This window comes from Perognathus longimembris, chromosome 22 (assembly GCF_023159225.1).
Source record: "Perognathus longimembris pacificus isolate PPM17 chromosome 22, ASM2315922v1, whole genome shotgun sequence".
NCBI lineage: Eukaryota > Metazoa > Chordata > Mammalia > Rodentia > Heteromyidae > Perognathus > Perognathus longimembris.
The window spans coordinates 29,695,268-29,714,783 of record NC_063182.1 but is presented as its reverse complement, the minus strand read 5'-3'; the positions used below and the strand labels follow the sequence as shown (position 1 = coordinate 29,714,783).

The 19,516-nt window shown below is 38.2% G+C and overlaps 1 protein-coding gene across 1 annotated transcript in view; it reads left to right on the top strand.

Annotated features, from left to right (window-relative positions):
- Positions 1-18,204, top strand: part of Slco4c1 (solute carrier organic anion transporter family member 4C1) — a 49,279-nt gene extending 31,075 nt beyond the window's left edge. Inside the window, exons 9-13 of the mRNA XM_048331438.1 lie at positions 5,724-5,877; positions 8,383-8,573; positions 12,736-12,800; positions 15,130-15,267; positions 17,938-18,204. Of these exons, the coding sequence (XP_048187395.1) occupies positions 5,724-5,877; positions 8,383-8,573; positions 12,736-12,800; positions 15,130-15,267; positions 17,938-18,125 (736 nt within the window). The 3' untranslated portion in view covers positions 18,126-18,204. The remainder of the gene's footprint in view (positions 1-5,723; positions 5,878-8,382; positions 8,574-12,735; positions 12,801-15,129; positions 15,268-17,937) is intronic.
- The last annotated feature ends 1,312 nt before the right edge of the window (positions 18,205-19,516 follow it).

The window sequence follows — 19,516 nt, the reverse complement described above, 5'->3', positions numbered from 1 at the left end:
GCCAGTCCTGGGCCTTGGACTCAGGGCCTGAGCACTGTCCTTGGCTTCTTCCGGCTCAAGGCTAGCACTCTGCCACTTGAGCCACAGCGCCACTTCTGGCCGTTTTCTGTATATGTGGTGCTGGGGAATCGAACCCAGGGCCTCATGTATATGAGGCAGGCACTCTTGCCACTAGGCCATATCCCCAGCCCCTGGAATTTGTTTCTTTTAACCAATTAGAAGCCATTTTGTTGTGCGTAACAATATGTGGTACGTGGGAATTTCTTTCCTTCCTCCTTCACTGCCCGCCCTCTTTCTTTCTGTCTATGATACAGAGGATTGAATGCAGGGCTTTGAACTTCAAAGGCATTTGCTCTACTGCTTGAGACATGCTTCCGGTTCTTTCTGCTCTGGTTATGTGTGAGGTGCTTGCTTTTTGCCTGAGGCTGGCCTGGACTACAATCTTCCTGTTTAAGCTTTCTGCAGTAGGAAAAGCCAAGGGATGCTGTTCCATGCGCCACCGGCCCCAGCTATTGGTTCAAAAGGGATTTCTCAAACCTACTTTTTTCCCAAGCTGGCTTCAAATTACTAGGCTGAGTTTTGTCTAAATAATTGCTCCTTTAAAACTGTGGATGTTTGTTGAAAGGACATTTAAGGAGCAGTTGCCCTGTGCTTGGCACACTTCTTTGTTTAGGGATATAAAGCGTAATAAACGGAATGCTTACCTAAGAAGGGATTTAGATTTGACCTGCTTTGAATGTGTCTCCTAAAAGTTCCTGTGTTGGAAAAAAAAATCCTCAAATTCCTATGTTAATGATATGGGAGTTGAGACTTTGGGAAGATGATTAGGACCAGATACAGTTATTCAAAGGGAGCCATCATGGTGGAATTAACAATTGTATCAGAAGAGAAAAGAGATCCAAGCCGGCTTGCTCTCTCTGTTCTGCCCTGAGACCCTCCGCCATCTTACAGTGCGCAAGAGGACTATGCCAGATTTCTAACAGATGGTCACATGGTCTTGGACTTCTGGCCTTCAGAACCACCAACCAAGTCAACTGATATTCTGTATACATTGCCCTGTCCTCTGCATTTTGCTAGAATAAGAGAAAACACACTGGCCCACCTTGGGAAAAAGTTTGTGTTATATTTTCTTATTAGTTAAAAAATTTTAAGTTAGAACTATTCCTTCCACTAACATTCCATGTGTCTTCCTGTCTTTCTCCTGTGTCTTCTTCTTTGTGTCCTCTTTGTCTCTGTCTTGCTTTCTATCTCTGACTGTCTCTCTGTCTCCTTGTCTCTGTCTTTCTCTGTTTCAGCTTATGTCTGTTTGTGTGTCTCTGCCTCTGCTTCTCTGTGTGTCTGTGTCTCTTTCTCTTTCTAGGGAGGTAGTCTTGAGCCACACCCCAGTTCCTTATTGTTTAGGTAGTTTTTCATGTCCCTGCCTGGGACTGGCTTTGAACTGTAATCCTCCTACCTGTACTTCCTACACAACTGGGAACTACATGACAGCCTATGATACCATGGCTCCCTGTTTACTGAGATGAAGCTTTACTAACTTTTTGCCTGGACTGGCCTCAAAACAACAATTCTTCCAATTTCTACCTCTTGAGTGCCTTGGATTATAGATGTACATCACTACTGGTGGCCTGAAAATGTTCTCAATAGGAAATTAAAATAGATCGGAAGAGAACATGAAGCTAGTCTTAGGGGTTGAAATTACTTGGAGATGCGTGCTTCTCTGTCCTGTGGATGTGTTTGTACTTGTGGCTGGTTTCCTTGGCCTGTTCTGTTTTACTATGAATTCCTGAGCCCTGAGAAGCAAATCAGGCAGGTGGCATTGCACGGCAGGGGACAATGGAGCTCTGCTTGCAGATTTTATTGCTCAGTCACATGACATGAGACTGTTGAAGTAGGTGGTATTCCTGGTCCAGGACTCTGTAATTTTGTGTCATACAGTATTCCGATGACATAAATTAAGTGTAATTTGCATGGAAATGTTTGCCAGTGTCAATAATTGTGATTTGTGGTTGCTATTCATGTATCTGTCATTCCTTGGCATTTATGTGGTACAGCATGTTCTATGACCAGTGTTTGGTTAATCTCCATTACATTTATTTAACACTTATTGAATGCTTTCTATAATTAATCTTAGTGGCCACATCCTCATTCTGAAGGAGAGATTAGAAAATACAACAGTGAATAAACAATGAAGTAGGTAATTGGAGATACGCCATGGAATTCAAAAGAATGAGAGGTTTTCAACTTAGTTTGACTAGTTTCAGGAGACTCCCTGGCCTAATAGCAAAATGGAGTTTAAATATTCTTTAGGAAAAGAGAAATTACCAAAGATTAAGATTTTTCTGAGTTTTTGGTATTACTAAGGTTTGAATTCAGGATCTCTACCTTTGTAGAAAGGTAGTCTGTCACTTGAGCCTTGTTCCCAGTTCTATTTTGTCTTAGTTATTTTTCAAACAAGGTCTCACTCATGTTCCTACCTGGATTGGCTTCAGACAATTATCTTCCTTCCTACACCTCCTGTTCCTGCTCAGCTGAGAGCACAGGTGCTCCACCACTCTTGGCCTATTTGTTGAGATGAGGTTTTGATTTTGTTTTCCTGGGTAGGCCTCTGGGCACGATCCTGTTTTCTTCCTCTGGTGTACCTGGGTTTAGAGAGATTCGTAGGTGAGAACGGGATGGCAGAGATAATACTCTAAATGAATAAACAGTGAAGGCAAGATGTGGAAATTAGTCCAAATACTATCTTGCATATCTGTCTGGAAATGTTTGAAAGCCGGTAGAGGTGAGTTGTGAGGACCTGATTTTTCATGCCTGTGATCTTTACCTCAACCTATTTGAACCAAGAACTTGTTTTACCTGCTTTTCTTAGATATACAAAAAGTTCTAGACAGGTAAGCTCTTACTTTAGCACCCAGAATTAGAAAATAGATGTGAATTCATTGACTCTCTTGCACTTTACTGCAAGGTGAGCTGGCGGGACAAAGCGAGTGAAGGCAAGTACAATGGCGTCACGTTGAGGTGCATGTGGCCTTGTTCCTAAATACACATCAGGGTATATCAAGGTCTGGAACAAAGAGGCAGGGATTAGTGTACACATGCAAAGGAGGTTCAGTTCATCCGTGAGTATAATGAAGCTTGATCTGTCTTACCCCTTCCATCATTTTCTACTCCCATTTATTCCAATCCTGCCCATCCCGTCAAACTACCTGGGTCTCCTTTTACATATGTACCCTGTTAGGACTCTACAGGCTTTTGGCATTTGTGTAATGAGACTAAGGAGTCTGCATTAGAAACTGCATGTTTGCCAAGCCCCATGTCAACTGCGGTGTTGCTGCCTCACCTTCTGCTGGTGGTCTTCTTATTCCTATGGTTTCATCTACATCTTCATGCAAATGGATGTGTGAGTTCTAGTCTCTGGCCAGGTTCATTCACAACTTGAATACTCTCAAACTTGTTATGTAGAAATCCATACCCTCTTCCTCTGTAATGGTTTTCCTTCTCTACCTGAAGAGCAAGAGTCACCTTTGACTCTTCTGTCTTTTAAAGGAGTCGTCTTCAACAATCATTCAATCAGTCACTGAATCTTACTGCTACGACACCCAAAAGTTGTCTCTAATCTTTTGCTATAAAAGGATTATATATAAAAAAGGATTATATGTATATATATATGTATATCACATAGATTGTGGTTGAGTTCTTGTGTAACTTGCTGTACTCTGTGTAATTTCTAGGACTATTTCATTAAAATCAACATTTTACAGTGTCACTTTTCAATTAAAAAAAATATATATATTTTGGCCAGTCCTGGGCCTTGGACTCAGGGCCTGAGCACCGTCCCTGGCTTCTTTGTGCTCAAGGCTAGCACTCTACCACTTGAGCCACAGCGCCACTTCTGGCCATTTTCTAATATATGGTGCTGGGGAATCGAACCCAGGGCTTCTTCATGTATACAAGGTGAGCACGCTTGCCACTAGGCCATATTCCCAGCCCTGAAAATATTTTAATGTTTATTTTTGGCAATAGAGCTCTACCAACCAAGCCATATTTCTAGTTCCTTCTTGTTGTTTTTGTTGATAAAGTCATGTTATGTATCCAAGGCTGGTCTTGAACTCATGATGTCCTGCTTCCGTCACCTGACTGCTGTACTACTCTGACCTGTTCACAAGGATTGCTTTTACAAGGCCTATGAAGCCCTCATTAACTAGCCACTGATTTCAACTACATTTCTATCACTCTTATCCTTTGAAGTAATCATTCTTAGTCCTACACGTACAATGATGTTTTATTACTCTGTTCTTTTGTGCCAGTCTTGTATGAAGTGCCTTTCCCGTTCTCTGGCTAATGTCGCCTTTTGAGGCTCATCTCAAGCAGAAGCTTCTCTAGTTTCCTCCAAGCTTCCACTTATGAAAGGTTTTCTTTCTTGCTGCTTCTTAAATGTAGTTCATGTATGAGGCACTGGAGATGAAAGTTCCAAACCAGCTTGGGAAAAATGTTAATGAGATAGGGCTGGGAATGTGGCTTAGCAATAGAGTGCTTGCCTAGCACGCATGAAGCCCTGGGTTCCATTCCTCAGCTCCACATAAACAGAAAAAGCCAGAAGTGGCGCTGTGGCTCAAGTGGTAGAGTGCCAATCTTGAGCAAAAAAAGAAGCCAGGGACAGTGCTCAGGCCCTGAGTTTAAGCCCCAGGACTGGCAAAAAAATGTTAATGAGACAATTTTAAAAAATCATCTTAGCCATCAAGACAGGAGTAGTAGGGCATTCCTGTCTTTAATGCTAGCTGTGAAGGAGGTAGGGATTGGAGAATCTCAGCTGAGGCCAGTCCATGCAGAACATGAGACCTTACCCAAAGAACAACCAAGGGGAAAAAGGGCTGTTAGTACGGCTCAAGTAGGAGAGCACTTGCCTAGCAAGCAGAAGGCCCTGAGTTCAAACACCAATACCATCAGAAAAGAAAAAAAGTAGGTACCTATAACCATACTAATAAGCACATTAGAATGTAATTTATCTGTCCATCAAAAGGATGATACTGTTTTGTTCAGTTTTGTAATGCTATTAGCTAGCATAGGGCCCAACACCTTCTCCATATGATATCTTGCTTGGAGAGTACCTTCAGTTGGAGAGTATGTTCAGTTAGAGCAAGTTTCAATATTGCAAAAGATGTTGTTTTCTCTTAGGACACAGTATAAAGCATCACTTGGCCTGGCCTGGGACACAGGGAATTGTATTTGGCATGTAAAGGAAAGTATCGTAAATCCTGTTTTCTCACTGGGAATTGAGTGTGTTGGACAAGTTGATTTTATTCATCCTTGCAAAATATTGCCCTAGAAATTGTACAATTTCTAGGGAAATGGTACAAATGGGGAGATTTTGGTTTCCACAACTGGAGAAAACTAATAGCATCTGATGGACAGAGGTCAGGGACACAGCTGAACATGGCAGGATTCACAGAACCACTCCCCCATGGGAACAGTAGAGCACAGACACAGAAACTTGGCTTCCTATTTCCTACTGCTGTATAACAGTTATGTTGTGTAACTTTTTTTTTTAATTTATTGCCTCTCCTTCACAAGAAGTTGAGCTTATGTGCAATGGAAAAAACTTTTGTTTTATTCTTTCGGGTAATTAGGTGTTGAGTACTGACTGGCGAGATGAAATATGCTTCTCAACTCTTTGTTAAGAAATTATGCCGTAGAGAATTTAACCTTCTCTCTTTTCTTATTTGCAGGACAGGAGAACTGGGGAACTTGACAGCACCTTGCAATGCCAATTGTAACTGTTTAAGATCCTATTATTATCCTCTCTGTGGAGGAGATGGAGTGCAATATTTTTCTCCCTGCTTTGCAGGGTGTTTAAACTCTGGTTTGAATAGGAAAGCAAAGGTAACCAAGCTCTTGCTGCAGGAATGTGTTTGTGTATTTCTGATTCTCCTCTCCGCATCCTTCTCCTGGTGTTCTGCAGAGTCTGTTCTTTCTTTCCTGGCCCAGCTCCCCCTTTAGCTGATTTCTCAAGTGGAGAAAGACTCCTTTTCCTTCCTGCATGGGCAACTATTGTTGACAATGTTGTTGAGTATTTACGCACATGAAGGATTAGGTGTGAGGAGATAATGAAGAATTAGCTATTTGTAGATAATGTGGTAACTTTACAAAGACCTTGGATAGCCAAGCACTGGTTTCTCATACCTGTCATCCTCGCTACTTAGGAGATTGGGAACTGGAGGATTGTGGTTTGAAGTCATCCCTGGCAGAAAAGTCTAGGAGACTCCCTCTCTACTTATCCACTTAATCAGTGAAGGGATTAGGCCCAGGCATGAATTAACTGGTAGAGTAGTGGCTACAAGCAAGCAAGGTGAACAAAAGTCTGAGTCTCTGAATTCTGTCTTTAGAGCTTGAACATAAAATTGAAATAGAGTAGTAGTATTATTACTCTATTAGTAATAGTACTCTATTAGTACTCTAGCAGTACTCTACTAGTAGTAGTAGTAGTACTATTCATTTTCAGTATGAAGGTAAGTTGAAGATTGTAAGGAAGTATTTCTATAAAGCTAATTAGAAATTATTAAAATCTATAATGTTGCTTGAAATTCCTTCTAAAATCAATATGGATATGTATGCATGTGTGTAAAGCTATATATTTTTATATGTCCATATATGCATGCATGGATATATATGTATGTAGAAATATCTTTAATATATTTATGTGTAGTAAATACAGTTTATCTTAGGCTGAGTTTTAATCTTCCTGCTGGGAATAAACCAAAATAAAACAACTAAGAAAAAGTTTTCCCATTCCCTGGCAGCGTTGTGCTTGCATGGCAAGCTCTCGCACTTGAGTTCCCTCCTGGCGTTGTCACGTTAGGGCCTTGCTCTCTGCCCACACTGCCTGCGCTGTGCGCTCCCACTGCGCTTTCCCGAGCTGCGCCGACAGCTGTGCGCATCCAGCCGTTGATCTTCCCTGATAGCTAGGATAACGTGCATCCCACCGCACCCAGCCATTTGGTTCAGACGCGGTGTCTCGAATTTCTTTTTGCCTTGGCTGGCTTCGAACCATGAACTACTTCCTAAGTAGCTAGGATTACAATCTTGATCTACCACACTTGGGATGCAACATACACTTTTTAAAGGTGGTTATATAAAAAAGCATCGAGCTGCCCTTCATCATTCTCTCCCATTTCTCCTCGCACCGTCCATCCCCGCAATTTACCTAGTCCCATTGTTTCCTATATGGATATAGAATGGCGAGAATGATACAAGATGTGGCACTGATCAAGATGCGTTATACTTACAAACTGATATATTGAATTGAAAGTCATTGTACCATTAATGAAAAATAATTTTAAAACTAAGAAATATATAATGAGGGTGTGGGATTAAAAAAAAGCCATTTAGAGCTGGGGATGTAATTCAATAAGATGTATCTAGCAAGAACAAGTCCCTGGGATTAAGCCCCTGTACCCCTAAAAGAGAAAAGTCTATTGTAAATACATCCATGTTGACTCAGAGTAGACCTAATCGACTCAGAGATAGTATATGCAATTCTAGTCATTGGAATGAAACCAAATCTATAATTATCAAGTATTACCTATAAAAACTTAAGAAAAGACTTCAGGAAGTAATGGTTATGACCAACAACCAGTTTTAATGTCTGGATTTTTTTTCTATAAAGGCCAAACTCAAGCTTTATTTTAGCATGTTAACTTTCAATGTTTCATATTTTAACAATCTACATAGAGGATATATGATAAGTACTTGAGGTGTTTATTTGTGTGTAAAATTAGCTTTCAGGATAATGAGGCAATATATTCTCTTTCTTATTGCCATAAATGTATCACTTTAAGAAGGCTATAGTTTTCTCTCAGTATAGCCAAACCAAAAATTCTAAGTATAGAGGCTATAGTGAAAAGCAGAATATTTTCCAAGGTCATAGGATATAATAGGTAATTAGTACTGTGGCATTTACAAGAATTACAGTGTTTGATCCTTCAACCTAGTGAAGGTTGTCACTATAGATTTCTCTTTGGCCCTCTATAATAGAAAAGAACAAAGTTAGTATGGAAGTACCTTTTGAGCAATTATGGTATGTTAAACTTGTTTAGTATATGTGAGATCATAAAACTGTTATATTCTTGTCAGTTTGTTTTTACATGAGCCAATAACAGGCAACAAGTTGGAGTTACAGCCCCAAACATCAAGACAGATGATTTCCTTTGTAAGTGAGCTTGTTTCTAGTTCTGAAACGTCGTAACTTCTCTTCTTCAGCATTGCTTACTGCATGTGGATTAGGGTAGTGAAGGAGTATAAGAAATGTTTAGAAATCACTGACTTGACAGTGATAAAATACTTTGTCAAAATTAACAATTTTAGTACATTTGTGCCCAATATTTTCAGATATACCACAATTGTTCCTGCATTGGAAGGCAATTAGAAATTGCATCTATTGAAGAAAGTTTTATCTTTGAAGCTAAAGCTGGAAAATGTGCAACTCAGTGTACAAACTTGCCCATATTTCTTGGCATTTTCTTCATTACAGTGATTTTTACCTTCATGGCTGGAACTCCTATAACTGTGTCCATATTAAGGTATGTATTATATGGCCAAGTTTACAGTCTCTAAGATAGCATGTTCCATGGTGGGAATATGGATTGAGGGGTTGAACTGGGGCATAAATTGATCAAGTAAATTGTTCAAGTGAATTTTGTCCTAAAGATGTCACGCGCTCCGATGGGATGGCATCGGATGAGCTATTCAGATAAGTGGGAAGTAAATTAGGTCATATATGCATAAGTGCCTTAGCATTTTTCTGCTTGGCTATCCTGGTGTTAAAGTTTTTCTGCTTGTTTCATGAAGTCTTCAGTTATGAACTGGAGATGTGTTAAATTATATTTGGGAATTTTGGAAATTAAAAGCGATCCACTTGTGCCAGATTCCAAAGCACAGAGCATTCTACCTTACTACTCCTGTCACCTGGTTGCGGCTCGGGTGTGGGACTTGCGGTGCTCTTCTTCCTTCCACATTCTTGACAAAAGTATTTCTTCCCTGCCCTTCCAGACTTCCTAGTCTGTCTGTTGCTTTCCTAACAAATTCTAGGCTTTTCCCTTGTCAGTACCTTGCTTCTTAATATTTACTCATTACCCTTTTATCTAAGTTTTGATAAATGAAAGATTTATGGTTTCAATTTTTTGATACAAATGTTAGTTTTTCCAACTTAATTGATATTGGCAAATGAAATTTGTATATATTTAAAGTGTACAATGCAATATTTTGAAATCCATAGGTATTATGAATTGATTACCATCATCCAACTACTGTACATACCCATGACCATACATTTGTTGAGTGTGTGTATGCATGTGTGTAGGTGTGTATTTGGAGAAAATTGACAATCTATCCATTGTAAATTTTAAGTATACAATGCAATATTACTAACTACAATGGCCATGCTGTGCAATCAGTCTCCAGAACGTACCCGACATGATTGAAATTTTGCATCCTTTGGCCAGATCATCCCGTTTCTTCACCTTCGGGCTCCTACAATTACTGTTCTAACCTCTACTTCTCTGAGATTGGCTTTTTTGGTATCCACATATCAGTGAGATTGTGCAGTAATTTGTTTTTGTCTCAGTTATCCTAGTTGACATCAAGTCCTCTAAGTTCATTCATGTCACATATATTAGAATTTCTTTTTTCTCTCATCTCTGAGACAGAAGGGTGTTATACGCCTCATTTCCTTTGTGTATTCATTCACTGATTGGCACTGAGGTGGATTCCATATCTAAGCAATTGAGAATAATACTGCAATGCACACGAGTACAAAATTGCTTTGAAATTCCTATTTCATTTCTCTGATAAGTACCAGAAGTGAAGATTGCTTGAGCCCATGTTAATTCCGCTTTTACTCTTTTAAGGAGCCTCTGTTCTACTTACTGTAATGGATGTGTCAATTTACATCCTTCGAGGGTTTCCCAAGGGATCCTTTCCTCTGTATCCTTGCCAACATTTTTGTCTTTTGTCTGTATTTCAATAGCCAGTACTAACAGGTGTGAGGTGGTGTCTTGTTTTGGTTTTGATGTATATTTACCCAATGCCTAGTAATTCGAAGCATTGTTTTTTCTTTTGTTTTCCCATTGGTATGTCTTTCTTGGGAAAATGGCCATTTAAATCTTTAGCTTATTTTAAAAATTCTGTTATTACTATGTTGTTTGATTTTCAGATTTCTTTTTTTTTTTTTTTTTTTTTTTGGCCAGTCCTGGGCCTTGGACTCAGGGCCTGAGCACTGTTCCTGGCTTCTTCCCACTCAAGGCTAGCACTCTGCCACCTGAGCCACAGCGCCCCTCCTGGCCATTTTCCATATATGTGGTGCTGGGGAATCGAACCAAGAGCTTCATGTGTAGGAGGCAAGCACTTTTGCCACTAGGCCATATTCCCAGCCCTGATTTTCAGATTTCTTTTGGATATTAACTTCTTGTCCAATTGTATGGTTTTAAAAATATCTTTAGGTTGTCTCTACATTGATGGATTCTTGTAGTAAAAAATGTGGTAGTTTGATGGAACACCATTTATCTATTTTTTGCTTTTATTGCCTGTACTTGTGATGTCATATCTGAAAAATCATTGAACTAATGTCAGGAACTTTTATGTTTTAAGACTTTAGTTCATTCTTTTGCTTCCCCTCTCTTTTGTTTGTTTGAGCAGGGTGCCACTGTCAGCTCAGGCTTGCCTTCAACACCTGATCCTCTTACCCCAGCCTCTCAAAGCTGGAATTACAACTCTGCACCATTATGTTGGTTTTAATGGAAATCTGTATTTTGTATTAGATAAGGGCTCAATTTCATTCCTTTGAATGTGAAGATCTAGTTCTCTTAATGCAATTTACTGAAGAAAATCTGGCTACTATCTAGATGTTCTTGACAATCTTGCTTGTCAAAGATCAATTAACAAGCATGTAGATTTATTTCAGGGTGTTCTATTCTGCTTCATTGATGTATACATGCTTTTATATCAGAATCATGTGTTTTGATGATTATAGCTTGTATTAAATTTTCAAATTAGCTTGTGCCTTCAGCTTTGTTCTGCTCAAAATTGATTTGGCTATTCTAGGTCTTTTGTACTTCCATTTGAGTTTTAAGAGTTTTCTGTTTCTGCAAAAGAACACACTGGCATTTTTAAAGTGGCAAATATTAAATAGTACATAGTAAAGAGTTTCATCATGACATTTACATACTTATATATAACATGCTTTGATAACATTCAACCCCACTATTAAGCTTTCTTATCCCTACCTTTTTCTTTCATCTGTCCCTCCCCTTTCCATTTTCCTAGAATATGTGCTCTTACTTCCATGTTTTGGTGTGTTTTGTTCTAATTTGCTATCCATTATCTTCCATAAATGAGAGAAAATATGCTATACTATCATTGAGTGACTGATTAATTTCATTTCTTTCATTCATTTTCCTACATACTTTATTTTGCTGTGGATTTTGTTATATCTGTAGATTATTTCAGTTAGGTATTATGGATATTTAAATAATCCTATTTGTTGTTTTATGTTATTCCAACTTCTGAGCATAGCATATCTTTTCATATATTTGTGGTATCGTCAGCTTTTTTTTGTGTGTGTGCCAGTTCTAGGGCTTGAACTCAGGGCCTGAGCACTGTCCCTGGCTTCTTTTTGCTCAAGGCTAGCACTCTACCACTTGAGCCACAGCTCCACTTCTGGCTTTTTCTGTATATGTGGTGCTGAGGAATTGAACCCTAATGTATATGAGGCAAGCACTCTACCACTAGGCCATATCGTCAGCCCATCATCAGCCTTTTTAAAAATTATTTTTCTAGCATATAAGACTTCCTTCCCGGGGCTGGGAATATGCCCTAGTGGTAAACTGCTCGCCTCGTATACCTGAAGCTCTGGGTTCGATTTCTCAGCACCACACATGTAGAAAAAGCCAGAAGTGGTGCTGTGGCTCAAGTGGTAGAGTGCTAGCCTTGAGCAAAGAGAAGCCAGGGTCAGTGCTCAGGCCCTGAGTCCAAGCCCCAGGACTGGCAACAAAAACAAAACAAATAAGCAAAGACTTCTTCCCTTCAGTTAAGTTCCTGCTGAACTTTGAGTGGATTTAGATGAATACATTCTCATCCTAATAGTTTGTGGTGGGATCTTTGTAATTTCTAGTAAGGTGCTATTGTCTGCAGAAAGAAAAGAGTTTTACTTCTGTCTAATTTGCATGCCATTTTTTCTTCCCTAATTATTCTGGCTATTAATTTGGATGCTATGTTGAGCAGAGATTGTGAGAAAATCTTTTTGTTTTTTTTTCTGATGATCTCAGAAGAAAGGCTTTCAGCTTTTCCCTGCTGACAATGTTTCTGTGAGCTTGTCTTTACGTAGTCTTTGGTGTTTTTTATGTTGGAATATATTTTCTTATAATAGCCGAGCAGTTTAATGAGAAATAAATCTTATTAATAAATGTCTTTTTTCCATGAATTTTGGTAAAACTCTTAGTGATTATGACTTTTTGGCATTGTTGTAATATATTAGTTCTGTTAACATTGTTTTCTTTTTTAGCTTGGTTTTATTGTAAAATATTATTTATAACCTTCATGACTAAACTATGCATGGGACCTTACAAAAATTATTTATTTCATATGAACAATATTTACTTTAATATAGAAATGCTAAATTGATATAAGTACAAACTTATTGAAAGTATGAACATGCAATATAAACTCATTTGTGTTTAATATTTCCAGGTGTGTTAATCACAGGCAAAGGTCTCTAGCACTTGGAATACAGTTCATGTTACTTCGATTATTGGGTATGCCATTTTAAATAATTTATGGGAAAGTGTTTGCTCTTCTGCTTCATTGGTGTTAATTTGTTCACATATGGTATGTGTCAAGAAAATAAAGAAGGGCTGGGAATATGGCCTAGTGGCAAGAGTGCTTGCCTCCTATACAGGAAGCCCTGGGTTCAATTCCTCAGCACCACATATAGAAAACGGCCAGAAGTGGTGCTGTGGCTCAAGTGGTAGAGTGCTAGCCTTGAGCAAAAAGAAGCCAGGGACAGTGCTCAGGCCCTGAGTTCAAGACCCAGGACTGGCCGGGGGGCTGGGGGTGGGGGAAGAAAAGAAAGAAAACTACATAATTGTTCAAGATGTACATTCACATGAAATTTACAATGGGTACATTTCCATTTTCCTGATTTACTAACCATTGTTAGAAAGTGTATATGATTTATTTGAAATGTAAAATATGACCACCCACATATAATTTCTGTCCTCCCCATTTAGAATACAACCATGTTGCACTGCCAATGAAAAACAATGAGATGAAACATTTGAAACATAAATGAGATCAAGATATCATGTCTGGTTAAGAATTGCTATCCAGTTGCAATGACTCAATCCAGTAATACTAGCTATTTTGAAGGTAGAGATTAGAGGATTGTAGTTTGAGGCAAGTTGAGGCTAGTTTAGGGAGTAAGGGAGTTCATGAAAATCCATCTCAAACAATGGCTAGTTGCACTTGTGTATGTCTGTTTTCTTAGCTAGGTGAGGGAGCATCATCAGAAAGAAAACAGTCAAGGCTGACTAGGACATAAATTGAGATCTCTTCTCACAAAATAACCAATGCAAAATAAGTGGCTCATTTGGTAGATGGCCTGCCTAGAAGGCAAGTGGTCCTGCCTTCAAATCCCAACACTAGAAAAAATATTATTGGAAGAATTTATGAGAGAAAACTTTATGTTGTAACAGATATATGGGGATTTAAAAGAAATTAATATTATAAGTTTAACATTGAAATTTTTAATTAAAACAAAAAGTTAGAACATCAGTGATCATCTAGACTATTTTCTCATTTTTCAGATGAGGAAATGAATTCCCTGAGAAATTCAAGGTTTTGCTAAGTGTTACACAATTAACTGTGGTAAAAGGAGGCTAGAAAATGATCCCTCACAGTCAAGTGTGTGTGTGTGTGTGTGTGTGTGTGTGTGTGTGTGTGTGTGTGTGTGTGTGTGTGCGCTAGTCCTGGGGCTTGAACTCAAAGCCTAGGTGTTTTCCCTGAGCTTTTTGCTCAAGGCTAGTGCTCTACTACTTGAACCATAGCCCCGCTTTTGGCTTAATCTATTTTTCTTCATAGTTGATTGTGGATATGAGTTTCATGGACTTTCCTGTCTGTACTGGCTTCAAATTGCAATTTTCACATCTCAGTTTCCTGAGTATCTAAGATTATAGATGTAAGACACTGGTGGTTGGCCAGTAAAGTGTTCATATGTATGTTTGATCCGTAACAAGCGGAGGCGACTTATGTACAGTCATCCTACATATACTTTAAAGCATGTCCAGTTTACACAGATAAAACAAGAGAAATGCTATGAAAATAGTTGTTAAACTAAATTGTTGAGGGAAGAGTGACAAGAAAATTCATTGTTTTGGACTGTTTTGTATAAATGATTTTCTTTTGGAATATTTCAAATCTGCATTTGGTTCCATCTGTTAATATGGACTCTGCAGAGATGGATGGTGTTGCAAGTTTAGAGCTTCGTGGTTTCCTAGAAGTATTTGTGTTCACATGAACGCACAGAAGTATCCTCACCTGACTAAATATGTGCACAGACATACGCATTCTCATGCACACACTTTCATTTTAACTTATATACGTATGGCCACATTAGTGTATATGTCTCTGCACAGACAAAAGACCATATATTATAGGTCAGTGGACTCAGTTATGCATCAAATAAAATTTACCTTGATTTTTGGGATAGTAATTTCAAATATATATTCATTATAAGTAAAAATAATAAATAACTGTAGTGATCAATAAATACAAGAATGTAATTTTCAAAATAAAAAATACGTTAAGTTCCTTATTAAATTAAAACAATATATTCTAGAGATTTCTATTAAAATCCTTTTTTCTGAGCCGGTTAGAAATGTAATTACATGTAATTATTTTAGATATTCTGTCTTGCTTCTTTACATCTCTTTGACATACATATGATTTGGTTAATTTACATGTGGTCTGTGGTAAGGTTAATGCCTATTTTTATCTATAAGAATATATGTGTAATTATATTTTTAAAAGCCTGTAATCATAAGTCGTGATCTTCACCCATTTGTGTTTTGTCCATAATTCTTTTAGGCACAATACCCGGACCAATTATATTCGGTGTGACAATAGATAGCACATGTATTCTCTGGGATGTAAATGAATGTGGTACTAGAGGAGCTTGCTGGGTGTATGATAACATCAGGATGGCCCATATGCTAGTAGCCATAAGTAAGTGACACCTTGATTGTTTGGGAAGTTTCATTAACCGTTGATTGCTTTGTCAGACTTACGGTGGAATGTTCAGCAGCATTCCACTAAGAAAGTGGGGAAAGAAAAGGTAAGAATAAAAAATAGAGCAAGCAAATCCTCCAGTGGTTATAGTTGGTACTTACAAGGTTAAAATTTACCCTTGAAGGCTAGGCACTGGTCGCTCACCTGTCCTCGTGGCTGCTCACAAGGCTGACACCTGAAGGGTCTAAGTACAAAGGCTGTCTGGGGAGGAATGGAAGTGTGGGTCAATGATAGAGAAAGGTACGTAAGCTAATGCAGTGCTCTGAACTCTGCCGCTGCCACATGCTGACAGCTCATGCCTATAATCCTAGCTACTCCGAGACCTGAGGATTGCAGTTTGAAACCAGCCCAGGCTGGAAAGTCTCTGAGACTTATCCAATCAACGCCCCCTCCCCTCCCCCCCAAAAAAGAAAGGAAGAAAAGAAAGAAAGGCCAGAAGTGGAAAGTAGAGCTGTGGCTGTTGTGATAGAGCACACACACACACACACACACACCCACACACACACACACACACACACACACACACACACACCCCACCATTTAAAATTTAACAACAGTCTTAAGAAATTAGAGTATGTAGAGATGTTTTTGATGTGTCTGCCCTGTGGTTGTCCCTGCTGTCTTGTGGAAACACATACCATGACTACCTTATACTCACCTGTGCTTAAAACCAGACTATCCTAGTGGATTCATAATTTTTCAGAAAGAGAATATGCACTGGAGAAATAAATATACAACTTCAGAAAATTATAAAAATTCACTTTTTATTCAACCCATTCTTGGATTTAATAAATTGGCTTGTTTTTATGTTTTGCCAAAAGACATGGACGGGAAATTGTTCCTCTGTCCAGTGATGAACATGAGAATTTTACCTTCTAAAAGATGTTACATATCTCTACATTTTTCAAAATAAGCCAACAAAAAAACATTGTTAACAGTGAACGGTCATGTTTTTCAAATGCACATTTTTTTACGTAAAATATCAGTGATAACAAATATAATTCAGAAATTAGAAAAATGTGCTGTGAGAACACTTTTAATTTTAGTGACATTTATGAAATCCTTAGTACTAGAACTCATTTGTCTTCACATGGTGAGCTCAAAATCAGTTAGGAAAAAAAAGCCTATGAAATAAGTTTTAATGTTCTGTATTTTTAACTGACATCGGAGAGAAATTTGGTTAAATATCCAACATGATATAGTTCCCAAAGTCTTTCTTCTGCATTTAGAAGTACATTCTCCCTGTAGTATTTCCTGTTTTTAATATTATCTTCCATTTTTTTAAGTTTTTATTTATTTACTTTATTTATTTTTAGCCAGTCCTGGGCCTTGGACTCAGGGCCTGAGCACTGTCCCTGGCTTCTTTTTGCTCAAGGCTAGCACTTTGCCACTTGAGCCACAGCGCCACTTCTGGCCACTTTCTATATACATGGTGCTGGGGAATCGAACCCAGGGCTTCATGTATACGAGGCAAGCACTCTTGCCACTAGGCCATATTCCCAGCCCTATTATCTTCCATTTTGGACATTAGAATTCTTCCACTTATTCAAATTCAAGGATGACATAAACGATTTCATTTTATCATTGTCATTTAGCTGTTTGTAATTTTTTGAATATAATATTATGTTCACAAGGTTAAAAATGCAGTATAGAGCTATTCAGCCTTTGTGAGGTTCAGGTAGACAGATCAGGAGTTCCAGGCCAACTTGTAGCACCATAGTAAGACCCTGTGTGTTTGAAAGGAGCATGGATTTATTTAAGAGTATAACAATTACCAGTGTGCATTTTTATTGTTTATAAAGAAAAGAAATGCTAGTTCATTACTGAACTGTACGTGTTTTCTTTCTTAATGAGTGTGGGGGGGTGAGGAGGGTGTGCTGGTCATGGACTTGAACTCAGGGCCTGAGAACTGTCCCTGAGCTTTTTTCTTTTTTCCCCTGCTGTGCCACTTCCTCCTCTTGGCTTTTTTGTGGGTTATTGGAGGTAAGAGACTCACCAACCTTCCTGCTTGGGCTAGCTAGGAACGTCAATTCTCAGATCTCAGCCTCCTCACTATTTCAGGATTATAGGTTTGAGCACCCGTACCCAGCTGATTTTTGTTTGTTTGTTTGTTGGCTTTTGTTTCTGAGTCATCTTTATATTGCCTAGAATTTTGCTATGTAGTCTAGGGTAACCTCAAATTCTAGATCCTCTTTCCTCAGCCTTTGGAGTTCTGAGATTAAGTTCATGATCCACCATTATCAACCTCCTGACTATTTTTTTTTTTTTTTTTTTTTTGGCCAGTCCTGGGCCTTGGACTCAGGGCCTGAGCACTGTCCCTGGCTTCTTCCCGCTCAAGGCTAGCACTCTGCCACTTGAGCCACAGCGCCACTTCTGGCCATTTTCTGTATATGTGGTGCTGGGGAATCGAACCTAGGGCCTCGTGTATCCAAGGCAGGCACTCTTGCCGCTAGGCTATATCCCCAGCCCCTCCTGACTATTTTAAAGCATAGAAATATAGTGCCACGGAATTCTCTTTGTTGTGGTGACTTTCTGTGTAAACAAATGCTCAAGTTTAGAAATAACTGAAGGACCCAATTTTGATTGATGTTTATTTTCTGCACTTAGGTGTTACTTGTAAAATTGTCACCATTTTCTTCAATGGCCTGGCAATCTTTTTGTATAAACCACCACCATCAGGCACAGATGTATCTTTTCAAAGTCAGAATGCAGTTGTGACCACTGTTTCAGTAGACCAGGATATGGACAAGGCCGAAAATGAAGGGGACAAGCCAGAAGACAATCTGCAGAATTGACATCTGCTTCACAGAGTGCCATGAGAACATAATCTGCCCAATATGGACAATGATGTTTTAAAAACTGATTGTTACCGACTGTGTTTGTTGTACATGTATCGTCTTTTGTCTTAATGCAAGAAACAAACCTGTGTCATCAATGCCAACCAAAAGCCTAAAAACACACACAGTTTCACTATTTCCCATTGGCTATGCATGCAAGTCCCAACTATTAATAAGAAAAACAGCTAAAAATGAGTTAAAAGTTTACATTGAAAGAAACACAGAGAGGAAGCTGGATACAGTGAGACCCATAACCCCAGTGAGTTCAAGGTAGGTCTGTATCAAGACAAAAAAAAAAAACTTAAAAAAAAAACCACTTATGTTTTATGTTTTTTTTAAAAAAATATAACTTTTTGCATTTTAATTTTTGTTGATGAAACGTTTGCTCTTATGTGGAAAATTTATGATATAAAAATATTAAAACAAATTTGTGCAATGATTTCTGGGCCTTACTGAAAGCTTGTGAACTCAAAGGCAGCTTTATCATATAATTTGTTTTAACATTATACATACTAGTCTGGTTTTTATTTATTACTATAAGTTATTGAACTAGGAGAATGGATATTAACTGTTTACTCTGTGGCTCCCTAGATTTTTTATTCCACATTAAATACACATAGTTTCATTTTACATCAAGGACCCAGAGAGCAATTTATTGATATTGATTTTTTTTAATTTAATATTGCTGAATTTTAACACTTAACTATTTGTGATTCTGTGATAGTATTATTCAGGTAACATACATTCCAAATGAAAGAACCAACTTCACTAATGGAAAGTGCCAATTAGACATGGCAATTGTCCTTGATTCAGTCTTGGCCAGTGTTTGTATACTGAATTCTTTTTTTTTATTTTAAAATTGCCTAGTGTGTTACTTAGAGCACTTAAAATGGTACATTGAATATAGTAGACTACTATTATTATTTGATTGAAACATTAAAACCTACTCTGATGAATTTATTCATCTTTTCATAGACCTGATAACAGTATAATTAAACTCTAAATTTGTTGAGATCATATTTATGGCTAAAGTACTCATGATGTGGAAGACACAGAAAATTGAATATCAGTAAGACTAACTTTTACTATTCTTAAATTTTTTTTCTGATTAAGAAAACAGTTGACAGGCTAAGGAAAGGAGTTTATCTAGCATGTGTGAGGTCCTAAATTCAATCCCCAGCACAGAAAAGGAAAGGAAAGTGAAAGAAAAAAAAGAAAGAAAAGAAAGAAGGAAGGTAGAGAAGGAAGGAAGAAAAGTAGATTATTACATTTTATTTTTTTTCAAATTTCTGGGCTGGAGTATTTTTCTTTTAATGCCATGGATTGGACTTGGGACTTCAAATTTGGTG